At 37.7% G+C, this 18784-nt stretch overlaps 1 protein-coding gene and 1 pseudogene across 1 annotated transcript; one reads left to right on the forward strand and one right to left on the reverse strand.

Annotated features, from left to right (window-relative positions):
* Positions 1 to 2553: 2553 nt before the first annotated feature.
* LOC141844317 (putative beta-1,4-xylosyltransferase IRX14) lies at positions 2554 to 14359 on the reverse strand. The gene is made up of 3 exons (XM_074732354.1): positions 13516 to 14359; positions 12912 to 13442; positions 2554 to 3114 (listed from the first exon to the last, which is right to left on the reverse strand). The coding sequence occupies exons 1-3, from the start codon at positions 14286 to 14288 to the stop codon at positions 2976 to 2978; spliced, it is 1443 nt and encodes a 480-aa protein (XP_074588455.1). The 5' UTR covers positions 14289 to 14359; the 3' UTR covers positions 2554 to 2975.
* A 582-nt stretch (positions 14360 to 14941) lies between these two features.
* LOC141844011 (F-box protein At1g67340-like) lies at positions 14942 to 15514 on the forward strand (annotated as a pseudogene).
* Positions 15515 to 18784: the final 3270 nt, after the last annotated feature.

Genomic DNA, 18784 nt, shown 5'->3' on the forward strand with positions numbered 1-18784 from the left:
TACACATGGAGAATGCAAATCTCGAATTTAGATGAGTCTAGATTTGTGGTATGAGATCAATTGACAAGTAATCCTAGAGTTGACTAATCAATACCACTAATGTCGATGAGTGTTGTGGTTTTGCATGTTATTTGATTTATGATAACCACAAGATGAATTCGTAATTTCACACAGGAGTAAACAACATATTTATCAGTCGACTCGTGAAATTGACTATTCTATAAACTGAGCAAACAAATTTGTAACTTGACTCGAAAAGTCAATTGAGGTTGTCTCAGAGCAATAAAAAAGATCGTTAGATGATTGTTGAAGTCAACTAAAGATCACATGAATCGAACATAAAGCTTAGAAGTTGACTATGATAGTCAACTGATTGGTATACAATTAACTAAGGTATGATGGACAATTGATTGAAAGTAAAATTGAAAATTGATTAATGAGGATCTCGAATATACGAACATACCTTTGCTTGTGATATTGACCATATCAAGCATAGTAAGCAATTAAAGATGTACAAGCAATCAACTAATAGTGGGGAGAATAAAAGTTTTGAAATTGCTCGTTTCAAAACTTGCAACCTCTCTGAGAAAAGCTTTCAAGAAAATGACACTTCAGGTAGCAAATCTAATGCTTCTTCATTCTTCTTTTACTCGTGTGTGAGGAAGAAGGACCATGCCATAATCATATTCGTAAGAAGATTGAGATCACCCAACTACTGAAAGCTTTGTAAAACCTATCTTCTTGTTATTACTATATTCTTCTTATCATCTTTGCACTTTTATTGTAATATTATTGTTAGACAAGAAGAAATCTATAGTATAAGGGGTTTCTCCACGCCTTCGATTGAGGCTGGAAAGAAAAAAACTAATTGTTTTTGTTGAGATCTTTAGGCCGTGGATGTAGTAGCTCTAAAGGTTATGGACCACGTAAAACCCTACATATACTAGTGTTTTGTCCCCCGTTGTTTGGTGTCTTTGTTACTATTTGTTTGCAGTTTCATTTATTTCCATTGCATGATTAATATATTTACTCATGAAAGAAAAGAAAGTGAGTGCTATTCACCCCTTTAGAGCCGTAATGATCCTACACTTTAGACTTGAGATATCTATTCATCTCATAAGATAATCAATATTGATGCCTACCTTAACAGAGTTAAAGAGTTATATGTATATTATTAATGGGTATGGTGTAAATCTTATGGAAATTAGAAAGCAATCAACATAGATTTTATCATTCATGGTAAAGGAAAGAATATATCACATGATCAATTCAATTAGAAACCATTTGGAATAAACTCATTCATAGTGGAATTTAATCGAGAATGATTTTTAAATTAGTATTCTTCGGTCGCCTCATACAAGTTCTTCGATCTCTTCAGACTTGAAGCCACCAGCTACCAACTTAGTCATGCCAAATCATTCTCTAGAGATGGTCCAACACCATCTTTGTGTTTTTTGTTCTCCAATCCTTTAGCTGACTCATGAAAATTTTTTTGATCTTCATAGAGCACTAAATATGTAACCTTGGTTCGAATTCGGCTAAGCCGAAATAATGCCTTCCTCTGTCGTGATCAACTGCAGCTTTTCGATTTACCTTCTCACAAATGATCTTGAGACCGATTGTGTGGGGCCACTGGGGTGGCAGATTTCACTTTTTGTAGAAGAATTGATCACACAAAATCATCATCCACATCATCACTCGACCTTGTCAAACATAAGCTCTTCAAGATTCGTATCTGTTCCTGAAAATCCAGCACACTCAAACATATATCAAATCACAAGGTAAAATTTAATTTAAACATTTTATCGAAACATCAAAATCTAATATTGTTCCAGACCGCTTGGGAGACATAATTGCACCAAAACTAGTTTTTGCCAAAGTTGCTACATTCGATGAAGTAGGTTAGAACGCTAGGCTTGAAACCTATAGGGTTGTAAGATGCATTAATCGTCAATTACTTACTTTGATTGTCATGTAGTAGTTTTTGAGTCTAGAAACTTTAACTATAATGTGATTTTGTCCTAAACTACTACATTTAATTTAATGAAGCAGGATGTCAAGTTTGGAATTTATATGGTTGTAAGATGCATTATTATATGAGGTTTCGTTGTCAATATAACAGTTTCTCCTCGAAAAAGTTTTCAAAAGAAACTGGTAAAAGACTCTTAACAGTTGACGGTCTGAGAAAAAAACATATTTTGGATATCAAAATGTAGGGCAGCGCATCTTTTTTTGTTCAAGATAATGATAAAAGCTACTTTTTTAGCTTATTAATTATTATACATAATACAAAAGCATAACAACGATAGCACAAGATTGAACTAATTCAAAACTCGAAACCTTCAGCCTGACAATTAAACATATGCACATTTCAGGTTCATCTGTCTAACCAAGGAAACAGATAGGCCAATGGGAAGAGATAAAGACGGGAGAGGTCAGGGAAAAGTCACATTGTAGAACATCCAATTCTAGACCATACGTGCAAGCAGATCATCTTACAGATTCTGAGTCTTCTAAACCATATGGCACGACACCGTGGGCATTGAGAGCTAATTGAATTCAAAGGAGTTCTATTCATTTATCTAGTATAACATAATATGAAGTTATTATATACATCCACATTCAAGCGCCAACAGGTAAGCTTGAATAAGAGCTTTGAATGGTAAAACTTTTTACAATGAGAACATGAACAATCTAAAATCCAAAGCCGACAGTTACATGCTGACCATATCAATTCTTAACCCGTTCAATCAACTCAGCCAGGCTTTATGGTGTTGAAGAGTAGTAGAGTTAGCCTTTACAAATAAACATGCTTAAACCAACTATATCCGCTTTGTGGGACCATCTCATAGTTGGATTAGCTTTTTCAGATGGAAAGCTTAGAGCGTTACAATATCTAAACCATTATTGGCTCAAACCCGCATCAGTTAGACCACCCAGAGTGTGCCGTTTCTGTGTGCTGAATACCTTTCTCTTCATCCTTGATATGCTTTGGCCACGTTGGTCTCTGAGGTACTTGAAAATTTCATTTCAAACATATCTTTATTGCTGAGCGTGACTTCAGAAGCAAGTGTATCATTCATATTGATTCCAATACCATGTTCAATTGTCCATCTGCAATGAAAAAATGAAGCTTGTTACTGCAACATTCAATGGACTTCTTATCAAAGATAATCCTTGAAATAGAGCACTAATGTATGCAAAAAAAAAAAAAAAAAAAGTGGCATTGCCAAGTTAGACCACCCAAATGACACTCACCCAAATGACACTCCACTTCGTAGTCAACAAAGTAACATATAGCAAAATAGAAATAGGGATATTTATTCTTTCTACCACCCTAGCAATAAGAATTTAGGATTGAAAATACAGTAGTAGATTTACTTGATGAGGATGATAGTGTTGAAAGAACAAAGTACATTTATTTATCATCCTAGCAATGAGAAGGCTAGTGTTGAAAATGCAATGGTCTTTGTCTAACACTATCCTTTTGGTTTAGAGTAGGCACTCGTCAAATTCAACATGGAATAAAACAATCAAGTTCTATGTACAAATCCTAAAAGTCAATAAGGTAACTTCAATCAACTTGTAAGGGCAACTTCAATCAACTTGGGTAAGGGCTGTTGGGGTCTCTTCCACTCTCTGAATAATCTAAATCTCATGAAGGGTGGTGTTATCGGCTATTTATATGTTGATATAAAATTTATTTATAAACACCCAAACATAGAGTGTTGATATAAATGATGGAACCTTGAAGATGTTTTCTTGTGACAGAGTCTATTGTTGCATGTGGATACAGCTGACAAAATAAAGATGGCTACACACCACAATGTAAAACATGTGTAGCAATCCCAAACACTTGGAATCCTTGGCTGACTGAATTAGTGATGACTAGCTTGTGTATGGTATGAAAGAGGACCATAAATTGGTTCAATTTAAACACTACTATTCCAAATGCAAAGATGGTTCCTATTTATTGGACAACAGGAGATAGCACGGGGCTTAGGCAAGACTTCAAGAACACAACTTGGCGTAATGGGGCAAGGCATGGTGGGATAAGGTAAAAGGAAGAAAGTGAATGTGTTAAACTACATAGAACACTATCTGGTGGTACACTGCCTAACATCTAGGTATATAGTGGTTGGGAAATAGAAGAGAAGGACTATATAATCATCTCCACTTCTAATCCAGTGTATCATGAGAAGATAAAACAAATAAATACTGACTGCCACTTTGCAATTTAATAAAAGCACACATCATTTTTAAGATTTGATGGTCAGTTAGTAGATATGTTAACTAAATTTTTAAGAGGTTCTAGAATTAACTACATCCGTAACAAGCTGGATTTCTGTAGCTTTGAGAGACCTTGAGGAGTGTTAGGAACCTAATTGTAAATATGAAGAGTCTAATTGCAAATACCATGTATTACAAGGTTTCAAATGTCCCTTTCTACAATGATAAGAACTATGATGGGTGAGAAACCCTAATTTTTCCCCATCACTCTAACGACATATTGTTGGTAGTATAAGATTATTTTACAAAAAAAAAACATATTCAATTATCAACATAAGTTTATTAGAAAATAGACCGGATTATTAAAAGTAGCATGTTAGATTATTAATAGATATCAAACAGCATGCTATTAAGAATATAAATAGTTAATAACTATTTCAGATTATTTGATACTGTCCTATTAACAATCAGTAAATAATATTAACCCATCTGCATACTAGTGTTTTATAAACAAGATTTCTTATAAATGTACCTCTCTAGTTACTTTTTAGTATTAAATTATTCCTCATCCCTGGGTGTTGCCTTCCTGCATCAGCCCTAGTCACAGTATTCCTACTCTGCCTGATTATGCAGCATGCATCCTCTTTTGATTGCCTCTCTACAGTTCTATGCTCGTTCCCACCACAACTGTTTTTCCTTTTACCCTTTTATCAATCTCTCACATCCATCTAGATTATTGGTTGACTCAACCCATTTTTTTGTCACTTTTTCTTTCAAACAATGTCAGTTTCAACCCTCTCCAGCAAGTTCCTGCAAATCTCATTTCCCAGACAAAAATCACTGAGCCTTTGCAATCCAAATCAGGATCAAACAATTTTTCAAACTGTGAACAAGAAAAAGACCTAGCAAAGAAGATTACAATTATAAATAGACCCAGTGAGAAACGTGGATTAGTCGTACTAGTTCACAAGGTACCATACCCGGCTCAACATAAGTTCATAGGCACTACCTCCTAAAGTTTTTTTCCTCCATCCCTGTATCAATGCTTTAGACTCCATCCTAGACACAGGCATCCTACACCTCAACAAGGAAAATAGTAAAGGGTCAAGTTGTGACAAGAAAGATAAAGCTTCTATTCTAGCTGAAACGTATAAAGCTATATAAACAAGGAAGTTTTGCGAAGAGGAGACTTGAGACAAATTCCAGATGTGGTACAATCTCCAATGGCATGGGATAATTGTCATATATTTGAAGATCTCGTGATGACTAGTGTCAGGCAGATTAGCTCAACCAAACAAAATCTAGATATTGTCTAAAGCTTATTTTAGTCAATCTAGATATGCAAACATCAAGTTATAACATTTCCAAGGTTAAAGAAATATTTAGAAATGAAATTGGAAAGAAATGCAATTGCTCATGCACAAGCACCTAACCATCACAATGTTGGTCTGCATCAAAATGTTGTTATTTTAAAATTGTAATTACTTATCTGGTACAAAATGACCTTCTATGTGTACATACTATTGAAAGTTGCATGTACAACCACTTAGTTATATGGCATCATAAGTACTTAATGATTGATATAAGTATCTAGAAGGCTTATGAAACTTTGGATTTATATATACTCTTTTATCTATCATTTTTGGATGAGATTCAGCTTAATAATATACAGGAGTTTGTGAACTATTGAGACAGCATTTTGAAACTATGATAGAGCCACAAGATCAATAGTGGCATCCACTAAAAGAGGCACCAACTTTGTCTGTAGAATTTAAGCTTGATGCTGGATGAATTTTTATATGGTATTATCATTTCTTATTAAAAATAGAAGCATTATCATTTGTGGACTAACTGTAGAGTTTCTCGAGAAAAAGGATAAAGAATGAATAGGTCGCTGATCAACCAAATCTCCAATAGAAATGAAACGGTTGCACATATGGATTGAAGAAGACTACAGTTCATGTTTCTCACCCAAACTTATATTGTTACTATGCAACTTCCTTCAAACAAGAATCATTAACATTAACTTATACAGAATGCAGGAAAAAAGAAGTTTAGAAGTTAAATAAAAAAACTTCTTTATAACAACCATGTATTAGATAATTTATGTAGAGTATCAAACAAGCTAGGCAATGGGGTGTTTGGCATGACTTCTATCATTGACAATATCTTTTGTTTTGTCCAAGCAAGTTCAATAGTATCTGCCTTATTGAGGAGAATGCGTTCTGCAGTGGGTTATCAACCTATCCTTAGTACAAAAATGGGTTATTTGCAAGAAAGAATTACTTCTACTAAACAAGGATTCATAACTTCGAAACAAGCGGTTTATGTACCTATGGACGATTTGACTGAACTTGGTCCTACCAAGACATTTGCACATTTAGATGCTACTACTGTATTATCAAGAGGGTTAGCTATGTTACAAGTGGATCCTTAATATTCAACGTGAACTATGTTACAACCTCGAATCGTTAGTGAGGAACATCATGAAACTGTGGAAAGAGTTAAGCTTCTTGTCGATGTCTATTGGCCAAGCTGCCCATCTAAACCAAAGGTTGTTATAAATGCTATAATGGAACTTCATAAGAAGCTATCTAGAGAAATCCTTGAAGATTAAACTATCTCAGAGGAAAATTGATGTTTTACTACCAATCATAAGTTTTATGTTTGGCATAGTATTCATACTGGAAAATATAATCAAGAATTGCTCTATCAATCGACATCTACTTTAGAGATACCTTCCGAACTATTTTTTCAATCCAAAAGTTCAATATCTCCTCCTGAGTTAGTGAATCGAGAAAGATAAGATTCTTTTGTGCAAAATAAGAAGAAAAAAAAGTCGCTCTTTAAAAATTTCATTGTAAATTGAAATATTCAATGCAAAACAAATGTGGGGCAAACCAAGAAGATGCAATAGGATCATTTATTTTATCGGTTTGTAAGACAATGAGCTAGTTCATATAAATCTTTAGGTTTCGATTGCCAAGGAATATAAATATTATAAATAAAAACGAAGAATTGTGATGGGCATGTGCTAGTCATTACTAAACTAACAAAGGTCGCAGGCTTGTGTTGGGCACGACTTTCCTAGCTTGCAAATCGTGCCAAGCCTACCATGCTCATAAGCTATTTTTCTCATTTCTATATAAGATTTTTTATATTATCCATTTTATCCCTAAAGTGGTTTTTAAAAATTAAAATCAAAAGGAATTAGATAAAACATTTAAAGACACAGTTAACAAATTCTTTCTTTTTTAACATTGCAAATTTTCTAGTATTTTAAATTTTTAAATAAATTGTTATTATTAAATTTGCAAACTATCAAGTCTTCTCGGGCCCATGCTAGGTCTTGTAAGCACCATATTGGATAGTTATAAGAACAACAATTGCTCACTTGTAGTTAGGTTATAACTTGAAGGTTGACCATGAGAATATCTAGTTAAATTCGAGTGCACTTAGACTTGAGGAAACATTGCCCAGATCAAGTAGATGTGGTGCTAATAGCCTAGATTAAGGAGTCACTCAAACTACTCAAGGTATGTAATCTAGATTGAGGAAGAGCTTAGCAGACTCAAAGGCAAGGAGCCTAGATCGAAGTGGCACTCAAATGATTCAAGGAGAAAGATAGCCTAGATTAAGGAGGGCTTAGATAACTCAATGGTAGGTAGTCTAAATTGAGGATGCATTCAAATAGCTAATGGGTAGATAGGTTAGATTGCGGAGAAGCTTAGAGGCCTAGAGAGAGTAGGCATTCAAACAACTTGAGGGTAACTACCCGAATGAAGAATTGAAGATTGGAGATATATGAAGCCGGTATGTATAATTACATAGATATAATCTTTGCTTTATTTTCAAGGATAGAATATAATGGTATTTGATTGTCTAGGTAATGTGTTGAGATTACCTACGACTTGGTTGTTGAAGAGAGGTACTATTATATTATTAAAAAATAAATTTCAAGGACCTAGTTGTTGATGGAGTCAAAGAAGGAGAACAAATTGTGGCCCAACAAGCTAAGGATGGGGATCGAACTAACGTCGTGGAAAGAAAGAAGCATCCCACTCTAAATCTTCTGGATGATCCATTACACATTGAGGGAAGCCCAATTATTAGGGCAAAGACTAAAAAGAAAAGGAAACACTTAATGGGCTAATTGAATATGTTAAGGTCAAAAATACAATTGATGTGAATTTGAAAAAGAATAAGTCATGTGGTTTAGTCAACCTAATTCAAGTCTTAGATGAACTTAATTAGTTTCTTAGGTTCCACTTTTATGTAATAGGGACAACTTTGATTTGTAGGCTCAATTTTTACCTTTATTTGGGTTGTAATGATGACTTAACTCCAAACTAGCTATGTAGTCTATATAGGTCTTTCCTAAATATGTTTCCTTTTGACCTTTTAAGATTTGGTCATCCTATAACTATAGATAAAGAGGGTGACAGCTATACATGTAATTTTTGACTTGTTTTTCAATCTAAAGCATGGTGAGGCTCTCACTTGTTAGTTCTTCATTAAACTAGAACTTATCAAAGCATTCCCTTGTGGCATGCAAAGACTTAACATAAATCGAAGATTGTGGCGTCTTGTATCTTCTATACTAAGGTTTGTACTTTTTTAAGCATTGAATCGAGATTTTTTTTCATACATCTTATCAATTTAGACTTTCCTTTTTCTTTCTTCAATTTATTGTGGGTTCATGAGACATCTTTCTCTTTGGGTTCACATTAATTGTAAATCCTAAAACTCTCTGGACCATTTTGCAAAAGTGTAATTAAAAGAAAAACATGATAGATCCTTCCTCCTTCGTGAGCCTTGCTCTCTATATTTTCTCCCTCAACCCTAATCTTCTCCAACCCACAAACTCTCCGCCACCTCCTCTCGATCTCTCATGCAAACCCTAACTTCCCTCACACCACACGTTGACACACGCCACACATCGCCGCACGTTGTCATTGCCATTGCAAGCCAACATCGCCCCGCTACCATTGAAGTCGTTGACGTTGCCATCGTTATTGTCAATGCTCATCACAGTAGCGAGCCACTCCCATTTGTCACCAATCATTGTTGCTTGTTACTGTTCACAACCACTCAACAAGGTAGAGACACCACCACCTTTCCTTTTTATTTCCTTATTCCACCACAGCAACAAAGAAGGTTTCTCCTCTTTACTTCTAACAACAGTAACCTTAAATCTTGAGTTTATTTCAGTAGGCTCGTGTTGGCTTCGACAATTGACCCATGACACACATTGATCTACTCGCAAAAGGAACATAAGGTTCTTCTGAAGCCGAATTGTTGTGATTTGAGCCACTAGCAGGTGGGGTTTCTTCATGCTTGTTTTCCTATAACTAACTACCTTCTACATGATTAAATATACAACATGATATTAAATAATTACAAAAATAAAAAGCGAATCATTTAATTGCTTGATCATGAAATAGGGAGTACAAAAAAATTATAATGTATGTTCTTGCTTGTTTATATGAAATTAATTTAGTGTATGATTGATAGAGAATAATAATAATTTACTTGAGAATTAAATTATGCCTTTATTCAGAGAACATTAGGGGTAAATTCTTTAAGGTTAAATTATACCCTTATTAGAAGAAAAATCAATTGCAAACTCATATTTACCTCTATTGCTTGATAATGTGTTTTATGTTTGCTTGTCCTTTTTACATTCTAATTGTCTATCAAATTGTTGTGGCCCTATGAAAATTTATTAATGAGATTTACAATAAACAACTTGAAGTTGAGAAATAGCATGGGAAAACATAGGATAGCCCCTTTAAGGAAACTTCAACCATTATGAGAAATATGTGAACAAATAACATAATTAATTGTAATGAACTAGTCACCTACAACTGAATAATATGAGAAAGCTTCGGCTCAGTGCTAGTAATAAATTATATAATTTCTCAACTAAACTAACAAGAAAACGAGTGCAACCTTTGTACCATAGAACTTCGATTTTATAACTTATAAAAGTTGTGAGATTATTTATGATAGATTAATAATATAATAATTTCTTATAATTATAGAGCATTTGCTCTACGCTCAAGAAGACTCTTGGGTCTTTTTGCACATTTATAGGCTTTGGCGAAATTGCATGAGATGTTTTACTCAATAAGTGGATTGTAAATCGTTCACCCTATTCTATATGAGATGCTTTCGAGTGGATTGTGGGTCATTCATCCTATTTAGACATGTATATGTGCATACACATGTATTTTATATTGGGTGGATTACAAATCGTTCATCTCATGTATATATAATACATCTTTTTACTGAGTGGATTGCAGATCATTTACCTTGTATATATATATTTACAATGTATTTCGTATTGGGTGGATTGTAGGTCGTTCACCCCAATATAAAATAGATCTTTATTAGGTAGATTGTGAGTCGTTCATCCTATATTCATTTTGAATGGATTATATATTTTGAATGGATATATATATATATATATATATATATATATATATATATATATATATATATATATATATATATATATATATAGATTACGAGTCATCTGCTCTATATAATGTGAATGCATTTGTTTGACTTCTCTCAAAAATTAAAAAGGAAATAGTTGTAAGGGTATAAAAGAGGAACATGCAAAATGATGAAACCATTTAAGCGAAAAGTTTGTGAGAAATTATGTTAAGGGATTAACGAGGTTAAATTGATAGAATATGATAACCTTATTTATTATTCTTTAGATTCCTTTATAAGATATTTTATATCATGCACATCTCTTTGATACCCACTTTGCATTTTTATGCTCACTCCGAGAGTTTTTTTTTACCTCTAGGTTATTTGTTGAGATGTATGCATAGTACTGGTAGAATTGTCTTCTGAGATATGCATTGCATTTAGTTTGGTTAATTGTTGTATATTTTTGCTTTGACATTTTTACAGTTCATATGCTACAAGCGAAGCTAGCTCGTGGCAAGCCTATCTCGTGTAGGATGTGACAAGCACCCAAGTCATATTTGTTGATCTACTCAAGTGTAGTGCCTTATAGAGGCCTACAACGAGTTGTAAGCAAAGTACACTTTTGGCAAATGTTTTTAGTCAATTAGAGATATAGTAGTAGGAGTCCAATGTTTATATTTGAGTCATTGAGTCAATATTGGAATTCCAAACAACTAAAAGTGTCTAATGAGTGAACATTAGGACTAAAGTTATATAAAGTCTTAAAAAGCTTTTGGGCACTAAGAACTCATTGTTTACATCTCTTATGCTTAAGCTAATCAAGTGCGCAAAGGAATTTAAGAACTTAGATAAGAATTTGAGGGCTTTAACTCTCAAACTCTTAGTAATTTATCACTACCTTAATGTTTCATTTTCATCTCTCAAGGAGGGGTGAGGTTCATTGTATTGAGAGAAGTCTCGATTAGGATCAAGCTCACTAAGTGTTTATTAAATCTTATTGGTTATGTTAAGGTTGTGTGTTAGAGGTTTAATCTTGATTTGTAGAGTTCTACCTTATTGTTGCTTAAAAAAGATGGATTAGTAAAATCCTTGTGAATGGTGACACACCAAACGTATCATAGTTGTGGAGTAGGAGAGAGATCTCCAAACCATGTAAAATGCTCATGTTAGCATTGCCTAATTTGTTTTCCCTTTTGCACTCATATTTACCTTTCTTCGACTATTATGATTATATTCCTTAACCATGATTATACTTGTCAACCATGCATGCTTGTTGCATGAGTTTGTGGTATGAAGTATTAACAATAATTGAGCACCATCTACTCATCCCTTCTAGCCGGGCCATCCAATCAAATAAGTGATACATAGCATGAGTCAAACAACTACAAGAACCACGATCTGGAGTCAGCCTAGCCAAGCGCAGTCTAAACAAGTCCTATCAAGTCATGCATGGTTTGTCTAGATTGGCTCCTCCAATGTTAAAAGGTCTTTATTCACTAACAAGAGCTTTTAGGTGAAAAGTAATTTAGGTCATATTTTAGACCATAAAGAAGCTATCATATCTCATTTAAGTTGGGTCAACCTCTTTCTTGGGTTCCATACCTTGGGCCATGATATTCATTACGATGTCATGCTTGCTTTTGGTAATCTGAAAACGAATACAATTTGCTCACGGTAAGACTTCATATGGGTTTGATGTATTCTTATCTTCAACGTGGCCCAACATTCAACACATGTTGAAACATATGGTTACCAGGTGGTCGAATGCAGTTAATGATAATAGTAATTCACTCTTAACAATAGGTCTTGGGGATTTATTGATTATAATTCTGTAAATTGTGGCAAGAAAATAGACTAAAATTAGTAGCCTGATTGAGAAAGTAAACTAAATTTGATCAATGAACTCTGAAATGATATTATGATGATAACTAAACAATAATACTAGGCAGCCTCCAGGAGAAGAAACCAGATTAAATTTGATAAATAACTTCTGAACTGCAATTCCACAAATATCATATGATGCTTAAGGCATAAACATATTCTGAGAAACTAAGCCAAAAATCTTAATAGTAATCCAGAGAACCTCAATGTTAGACATGAAACTAAATAGTTAAATATCAATTAACAAATGTGACAGGTAAACTAATAAACCAAAATAGTATTTGTTAATGAGAAATTGTGAATCATGAAATAAATGTCTATGTTATGAAATGTCAAAAGAGTGATTATAAACTAACCCTGGTGGGAATTTGCTCTCTTTGTGGGCCTCAACACGGAGCCACCATAAGAGGACCTTCTTCCCACATTTCCCCAAAGGCTCAACAAAGGATTTGTCCTTCAACAAAGCCGATGGGCTATCAATTTCTCTTGTCTCAGCCACAGCATCAAGATCCAAAAACCAATCAGGTTTATCCTCGCCCTCTTCCCAAAATAATCTGGAATTGAACATTAAACCAGCCCATTCGAGCTTCACTAACACCGTTTTATCCAGCTCGCCTACTGTAGATACGACCTTTGAAACATATGGTAGTGTGTTCCAACCGATTAGGTGACCTGATGAGTTGCAAACTGGGCCTTGAATGAGCACCGCAAATTTCGCCTCCTCTTCACTGCTCAATGTCTCGGTCATCCCAGGGCGTGTGAGAAATCCAATTGAGATAGCACCCACCCACTTCACCTTCTGAGCCTCATCGAACAACTCCATGCTGTGGACATTGCTCTCATCCGCGAACACGACAATTCCATCCAGCTTCCGATCTCTAACCAATCTGTTCTGTCATGATCAATTAAGAACCAGCCCCAACAGAGAAAGCAAAAAAATTGAAGGAACTACAATTAAACCTCAGTGCGTGAAAACGCATCCGGGATTCAACGAGCCGTCGCGAGGACACATCATCTGGCATCTTTTCCGGGAATTGGATATGCATGAAGTTAAGCTTGGATTTATTGAGAATCAAGGCAGTCTCATTAGAGGTCTCGCTGGCTTCAACAACGATCCAAGTGAGCGGATAGGGCACGAGCATGAGGGAGTGGGCAAGACTGGTGAGGTGGAGCGTCTGCAAGGTGCGGACATAGGTGGGCGTGACTACGAGCAGCGGCCGAGGACTCTTGACGCCATACTGGAGCCGCTGCTCGCGATGAACGCTCTGGATGATCTCGTGCGCCCGCAGCACCTCGGCTAGTTCTGGGTGCGGCCACGGCCGGATGCGAATGCCACGCTTGCCGACGACGACGTGGCCGTGCGTCCGGTTCTGCGGCGGGAGGGGAGCGGCCGGAGTGAGCGAGGGTAGCTGGGAGATGGTGACGGTCTCGGTTCGGGTGGTGGTGGTGGTAGTAGTGGTGGTAGTGGTGGTGGTCGTCGTCGTCGTTGTGGTAAGGAGGAAGGGGGCGGAGTAGAGGGTGGAGGTGGAGAAAAGGAGGAGGACGGCCACACGGGAGAAGCGGAAGCCGAGGACGAGGCTAACGAAGCAGCAGAAGCCGTGGAGGATGAACCAGAACATGGAGGAGGGTCCTCGGGGCTCGGCGTCGGCGAGGGAGAGGGGGAGGGCGGCATCGGGCGGAGGCGGAGAGGAGGGGCGGTAGGTGGCGAAGCGGCGATTGGCCAGGCTCTGCATCTTGATCTCTCCTCCGCTAAGTCGGTGGAAGAGGCAAGAGAGGAGGTCGTGATATTGTTGTGTGTTATGTATGGTCACGTTCAGGTGGTAGCTTTCTGATGTGGCTTTGGAAGGAGAGGCTAAGCCAGATGGCGATGCGGATGAAAAATGAAGATGGATTAGGTTAAAGTGGTTGGTGGTTTCGATGGTAAGTCAGCTTCAAAGCATGGATGCGATCGGGCGGCGGCAGATGCGGAGTTGGCTGGTGGGAGGGCGGTCACCATCGAGCTCCGTGTTCCTAGACCAACAAGTCGCGTCACGATGGGCCCACCGTCGAGGCATTGCGTACGCCAAGGCGCAAACGCACGTTTTGCCCAATTGGCGACGGCGACCCACCAGGGCAGGCACTCAAAATTTAGTAGTCCTCTTACCGGTCTAGGGAAACCAGACGGAGGATAGAAAAAGGATAATCAATAATAAATTACCGAGTTTTGAAGAAAGATGGTCTTTTATATAGATTTCTCCAAGGGGTAGGTAAGGAGTATTAGTTTTGAAAATGTTTTAGACTTAGGGGGTGCTTGAAATAAATTCGATAATGGGAATGGTAATGGATTTCATTGAGGGGTAATGGTAATGGGAATGATTACTGGATTGATGGTGCTTGGTATAGAGAAATGGGTATAAGATTTTACGCCCTGGGAAACAGAGGAAGCGGCGCGTTGTTGATGGCGAAGGCAGCGATTCGATCGCATCCGTGGTCACTGTACTCTCTGGCGATCATTCAGTTCGACGGAAGCGGCGGCTCCAAAAACGCCAAGGATCTCCGCGTCGACGTCGCGCTGAGCGCCCGCGCGACCTTCTTTAGCCAGCGTGGAAGAATGGGCCGCATCGCCGGGCGATAATGGAGGGAATCGCTGAGGAGACTGCTGCCGCCGCCGCCGAAGGAAGCCCCCTCCTCAGCGACTTTGGCTGGAACTTGCCCCCTCCGGAGCCGCACCCAGCCAACCGATTCCTCGTCGACTGGTCCCAATCCTCCCCAACGCGACTTCTAGAGGACCTGCGCCTCTGCTCGCAGCGCAACTGCGGGTGGCCGGAGACCCGCCGACACGAGTTCCGGTGGTGCTCGGTCTGCGGCGTCATCAGCTATTGCTCCGGCGTGCCAGGCTCTTGATTGGCGGCTATTGCACAAGGCCGAGTGCGTGCCTCCTGCCATCTTCGTCGTCGACGTCGCCGCCGACACCGATTGAGAGAAGAAGAGGAGGAAGATGGGAGAGCTTAGATGAACGGGGGAGAAGACAAAGGGGGCGGCCAAGAGGGGGAGGGAAGAATCGCGGCGGGGTGCGGGGTATCGCTGTCCACAGGAACAAATGGGAATGGATTTAGCGATAACCGAGGGAGGGGTAGGTTATGAAATCAGGGATATCATAATCGGGGGAGGGGTAGGTTATTATATTTGGAGATTGATCAAAGGGTTATTGATTTGTTATTTTCATTCTATCATTTTCATCCATATTAACTTTTCACGCGTAATGCTCTATTTGAGAAGATGTGAGGGAATAATAAATAAAAGAAAAAAGAATTTTGATCTTTATTTGGGATAGAATTAAGAGAAAAAAAAAAGATACAACTTATGAATCGTTATAATTTCTTACACTCCGATTTAGAGGGTAAGAAAGGAAAAAGAGAATTTAAAAATATTTTATTTCAATTTTATCCTTATTGTAAAATATTAATTCTCAAATTAATCTATCTATTTAGGTATCTCATCTTTATACCGTTGCTCCATACACAATGTATGTCATCATCACATAATATCTAACCGCTCGTACTTCACGATGTCGGCATCGACCCTCGTCATAAATCTCTTCGAGGACAAGACTCAAGAGAACAGAGACAGATAATCCTAATCTTCTTCTTTTCCTCCAAGGACAAAAACTTATCCAAAAAACCTACATTGTTTATTTTAGGACTTCAGTATCTCAACTTCTACATGCAATACTGATAGAATTTTATAGTTTCCCATCCGTCTTCTATATGAATTGTATTTTTTTAAAAATGAGGGTATTTTTATAATTTTATATATTTAACTTTCATTCCCCTTCCTTTTCTTTTAAACAAGATAACACATGTTATATTAATAAACCATCCATTCCTTCCAAACAATGACATAAATATTTTCTTTCTCTCCTTTTCCTTTCCTTTCCCTCCCTTCCTCCTTCGTTAATGAACCTTCTCTCACCTCATCCAAACATAGTCTAAGTTTCTAAAACATGCTACATTCAAATGATTAAATATAAAAATTATTTCTGTAGTTTGAATGCATACAACCTCAATGTCTCTCTTCATCCCTTTCTCTTCACTCTTATAAAGCAAATCTCTCTCCTTTTCTCTCACATATCAATTTATATCATTCAAATTTATTTTTTAAATTTAACTATTAAAATCAAAATCGAGAATTGAAGTTAGCATAATACTAAAGTACATTTTGATAACCCCAAATAAGTAATGGATGAACCTTTGAACTCCTTACGACCTCAAAAATCTACAAGACCTGCAAGTCAGACAAATTTGATACCACTACGGATCGATGATTGACCTCTTTTTGCCATATCAGACCATTCAAGACTCGCCATATCACAAAGCCTCCCATCAAGTCTAGTCGAAGGAAGAGTATGCCGACTGACTAGACAACGAACAGTCCGAACATTCTTCACACGGGTCAGGTTAGGGGTTTGGTTCGGGTATGACGTGTGTCATAACCCTTAGCGAGTTATGTTCATATTAAATGATGAGGGGTCAGCTTTTGTCGGATAGATATATCCTAACAGGTCAGCGCTCATCAGCTAAGTGAGGTATAATGTTAGAAGATCTCGGGTCTGGCTCTATTAAGGATCAGTTCGGCGAGTGCCCATTGAGTATAGTTGATAGGTCGGTATGTATTTTCAAATTGGATTCAAGGGTCAGAAAGAATGCATTGCCTTGCCAACGCGTTGCCTTGTCGGCGCCTACAATCTTTGGGTAAAGAAACCACACTGATCGAGTCAGGACTATCTATGCCCAAGCTCAGACATATGTTATCCGACCAGAAACTGCTCTGTAGGATGGGTCTATGTGTATTAGCCAAGTAAGATGGCTCGGCGCGTGCAAGGAGGTCGGCCATCAACGATCTAATCACATTTAATGCATGAGATACGCAATCATTTGCAGAGATAAGGGGTGTATCAACGCTTTAATGGCAGGAGGCATGCGTGTCACGCCCCAAGAGATGGCTGATCAAAAATTTTGATAGCATCTCCCCTATAACAATTGCAATTCCCTGTTTCCATATATGACAAAAAGGCCTACAAGGCCACAAATAAGCTTACACGGCTACAATCCACAAACATAACAAAACTACATCACAAGTACTAAACTGAAATAAGATCCACAACTAGTAACATATAACAAAAACACTAAAATCAAACATGTATAAGTAGACACATACTATATAGAACCAGTACCGACACAAAATACCGAAAACATAGTGAAAATCAAATGATCGAGGTCATCTCGACAGGGGACTAGCAGGGCGGTTCTCCAGACTAACATCAACCTGAAAAGAATGAAATCAACTGGGTGAGCTCAACGAACTCAGCGGATATCTAGTAGACATGTATAGTAAACTATCCTTAGTAGTAATACTCATACCAGTACAGTCTCCTGAAAGGATAGTAAGAAATGCAAAACTGGAAGAATGGAAGAGCTGTATATACCAGAATCACCTACCAAAATGCATCAGGTCTCCTGTATGTGCATGTCAAGCATATGCAGCAACCAAAATGCAGCAAACATAAATAAATGCAATCCATGTAGTATGCACATGATGCAATAACATGGTCACCCCTGACGCAAGTCAGCCACCGTCACCATGATGGTGAGGTCGAGTGGGTAGGGCTATGACAACTGTACACTCTGCCATCACTGCTCCTGAGTGACCGAGTGGACAGGATGCTGTCGGAGTATACCAATCCTCCTACCCCAAGTCATATGGGAGAGCAATGTTCTCATCTCCTCGTCTCATAATGCGAAGGAGGGATCCCTGTCATGCTACCACGCTGCGGAACCACTACCCCTGAGTGGCCGAGCGGAGCCTTGACAGAGCAACTGCACACACCCTCCTGATGTACCACTAACCCATGAGTGGCAGTGTGTGCAGATCATGTAACTGATGACGGACTCAGACTACAAAGGAGCCAATGATCGCCAGCATGCAATCATGCAAAATGGTGCATGACACTAATGTATGCAAGATACATCTAGTACATAATCAATGCCCAGTAAAGAACGGTATATCACTACTCTGATGAACCTGTATACTCATGGCAAGTATCAAGATGCAAAAGAACTAAACAGGTATCAGGTAAAAGTGGTATACAACATGTATAAGTAAGTAGTGACATACCAAGGCATATATAAAAACATAACAAGAATTACTACCAGCTATAGAAAAACTATACATGTCAAACAACTTATCTAAA

This window comes from Curcuma longa, chromosome 13 (assembly GCF_044706935.1).
Source record: "Curcuma longa cultivar G26 ecotype Majalengka, Jawa Barat chromosome 13, ITB_CL_G26_1.1, whole genome shotgun sequence".
Lineage (NCBI taxonomy): Eukaryota > Viridiplantae > Streptophyta > Magnoliopsida > Zingiberales > Zingiberaceae > Curcuma > Curcuma longa.

What these genes read in the sequence shown, in the direction of transcription:
- LOC141844317 (XM_074732354.1), bottom strand. Translation starts at nt 14,288, where the DNA reads ATGCAGAGCCTGGCCAATCGCCGCTTCGCCACCTACCGCCCCTCCTCT. An exon ending in ATGCGTTTTCACGCACTGAG is followed by an intron (nt 13,443 to 13,515) that starts GTTTAATTGTAG and finishes ATGACAGAACAG; the next exon opens with ATTGGTTAGAGATCGGAAGC. An exon ending in GAGAGCAAATTCCCACCAGG is followed by an intron (nt 3,115 to 12,911) that starts GTTAGTTTATAA and finishes TTTTCATTGCAG; the next exon opens with ATGGACAATTGAACATGGTA.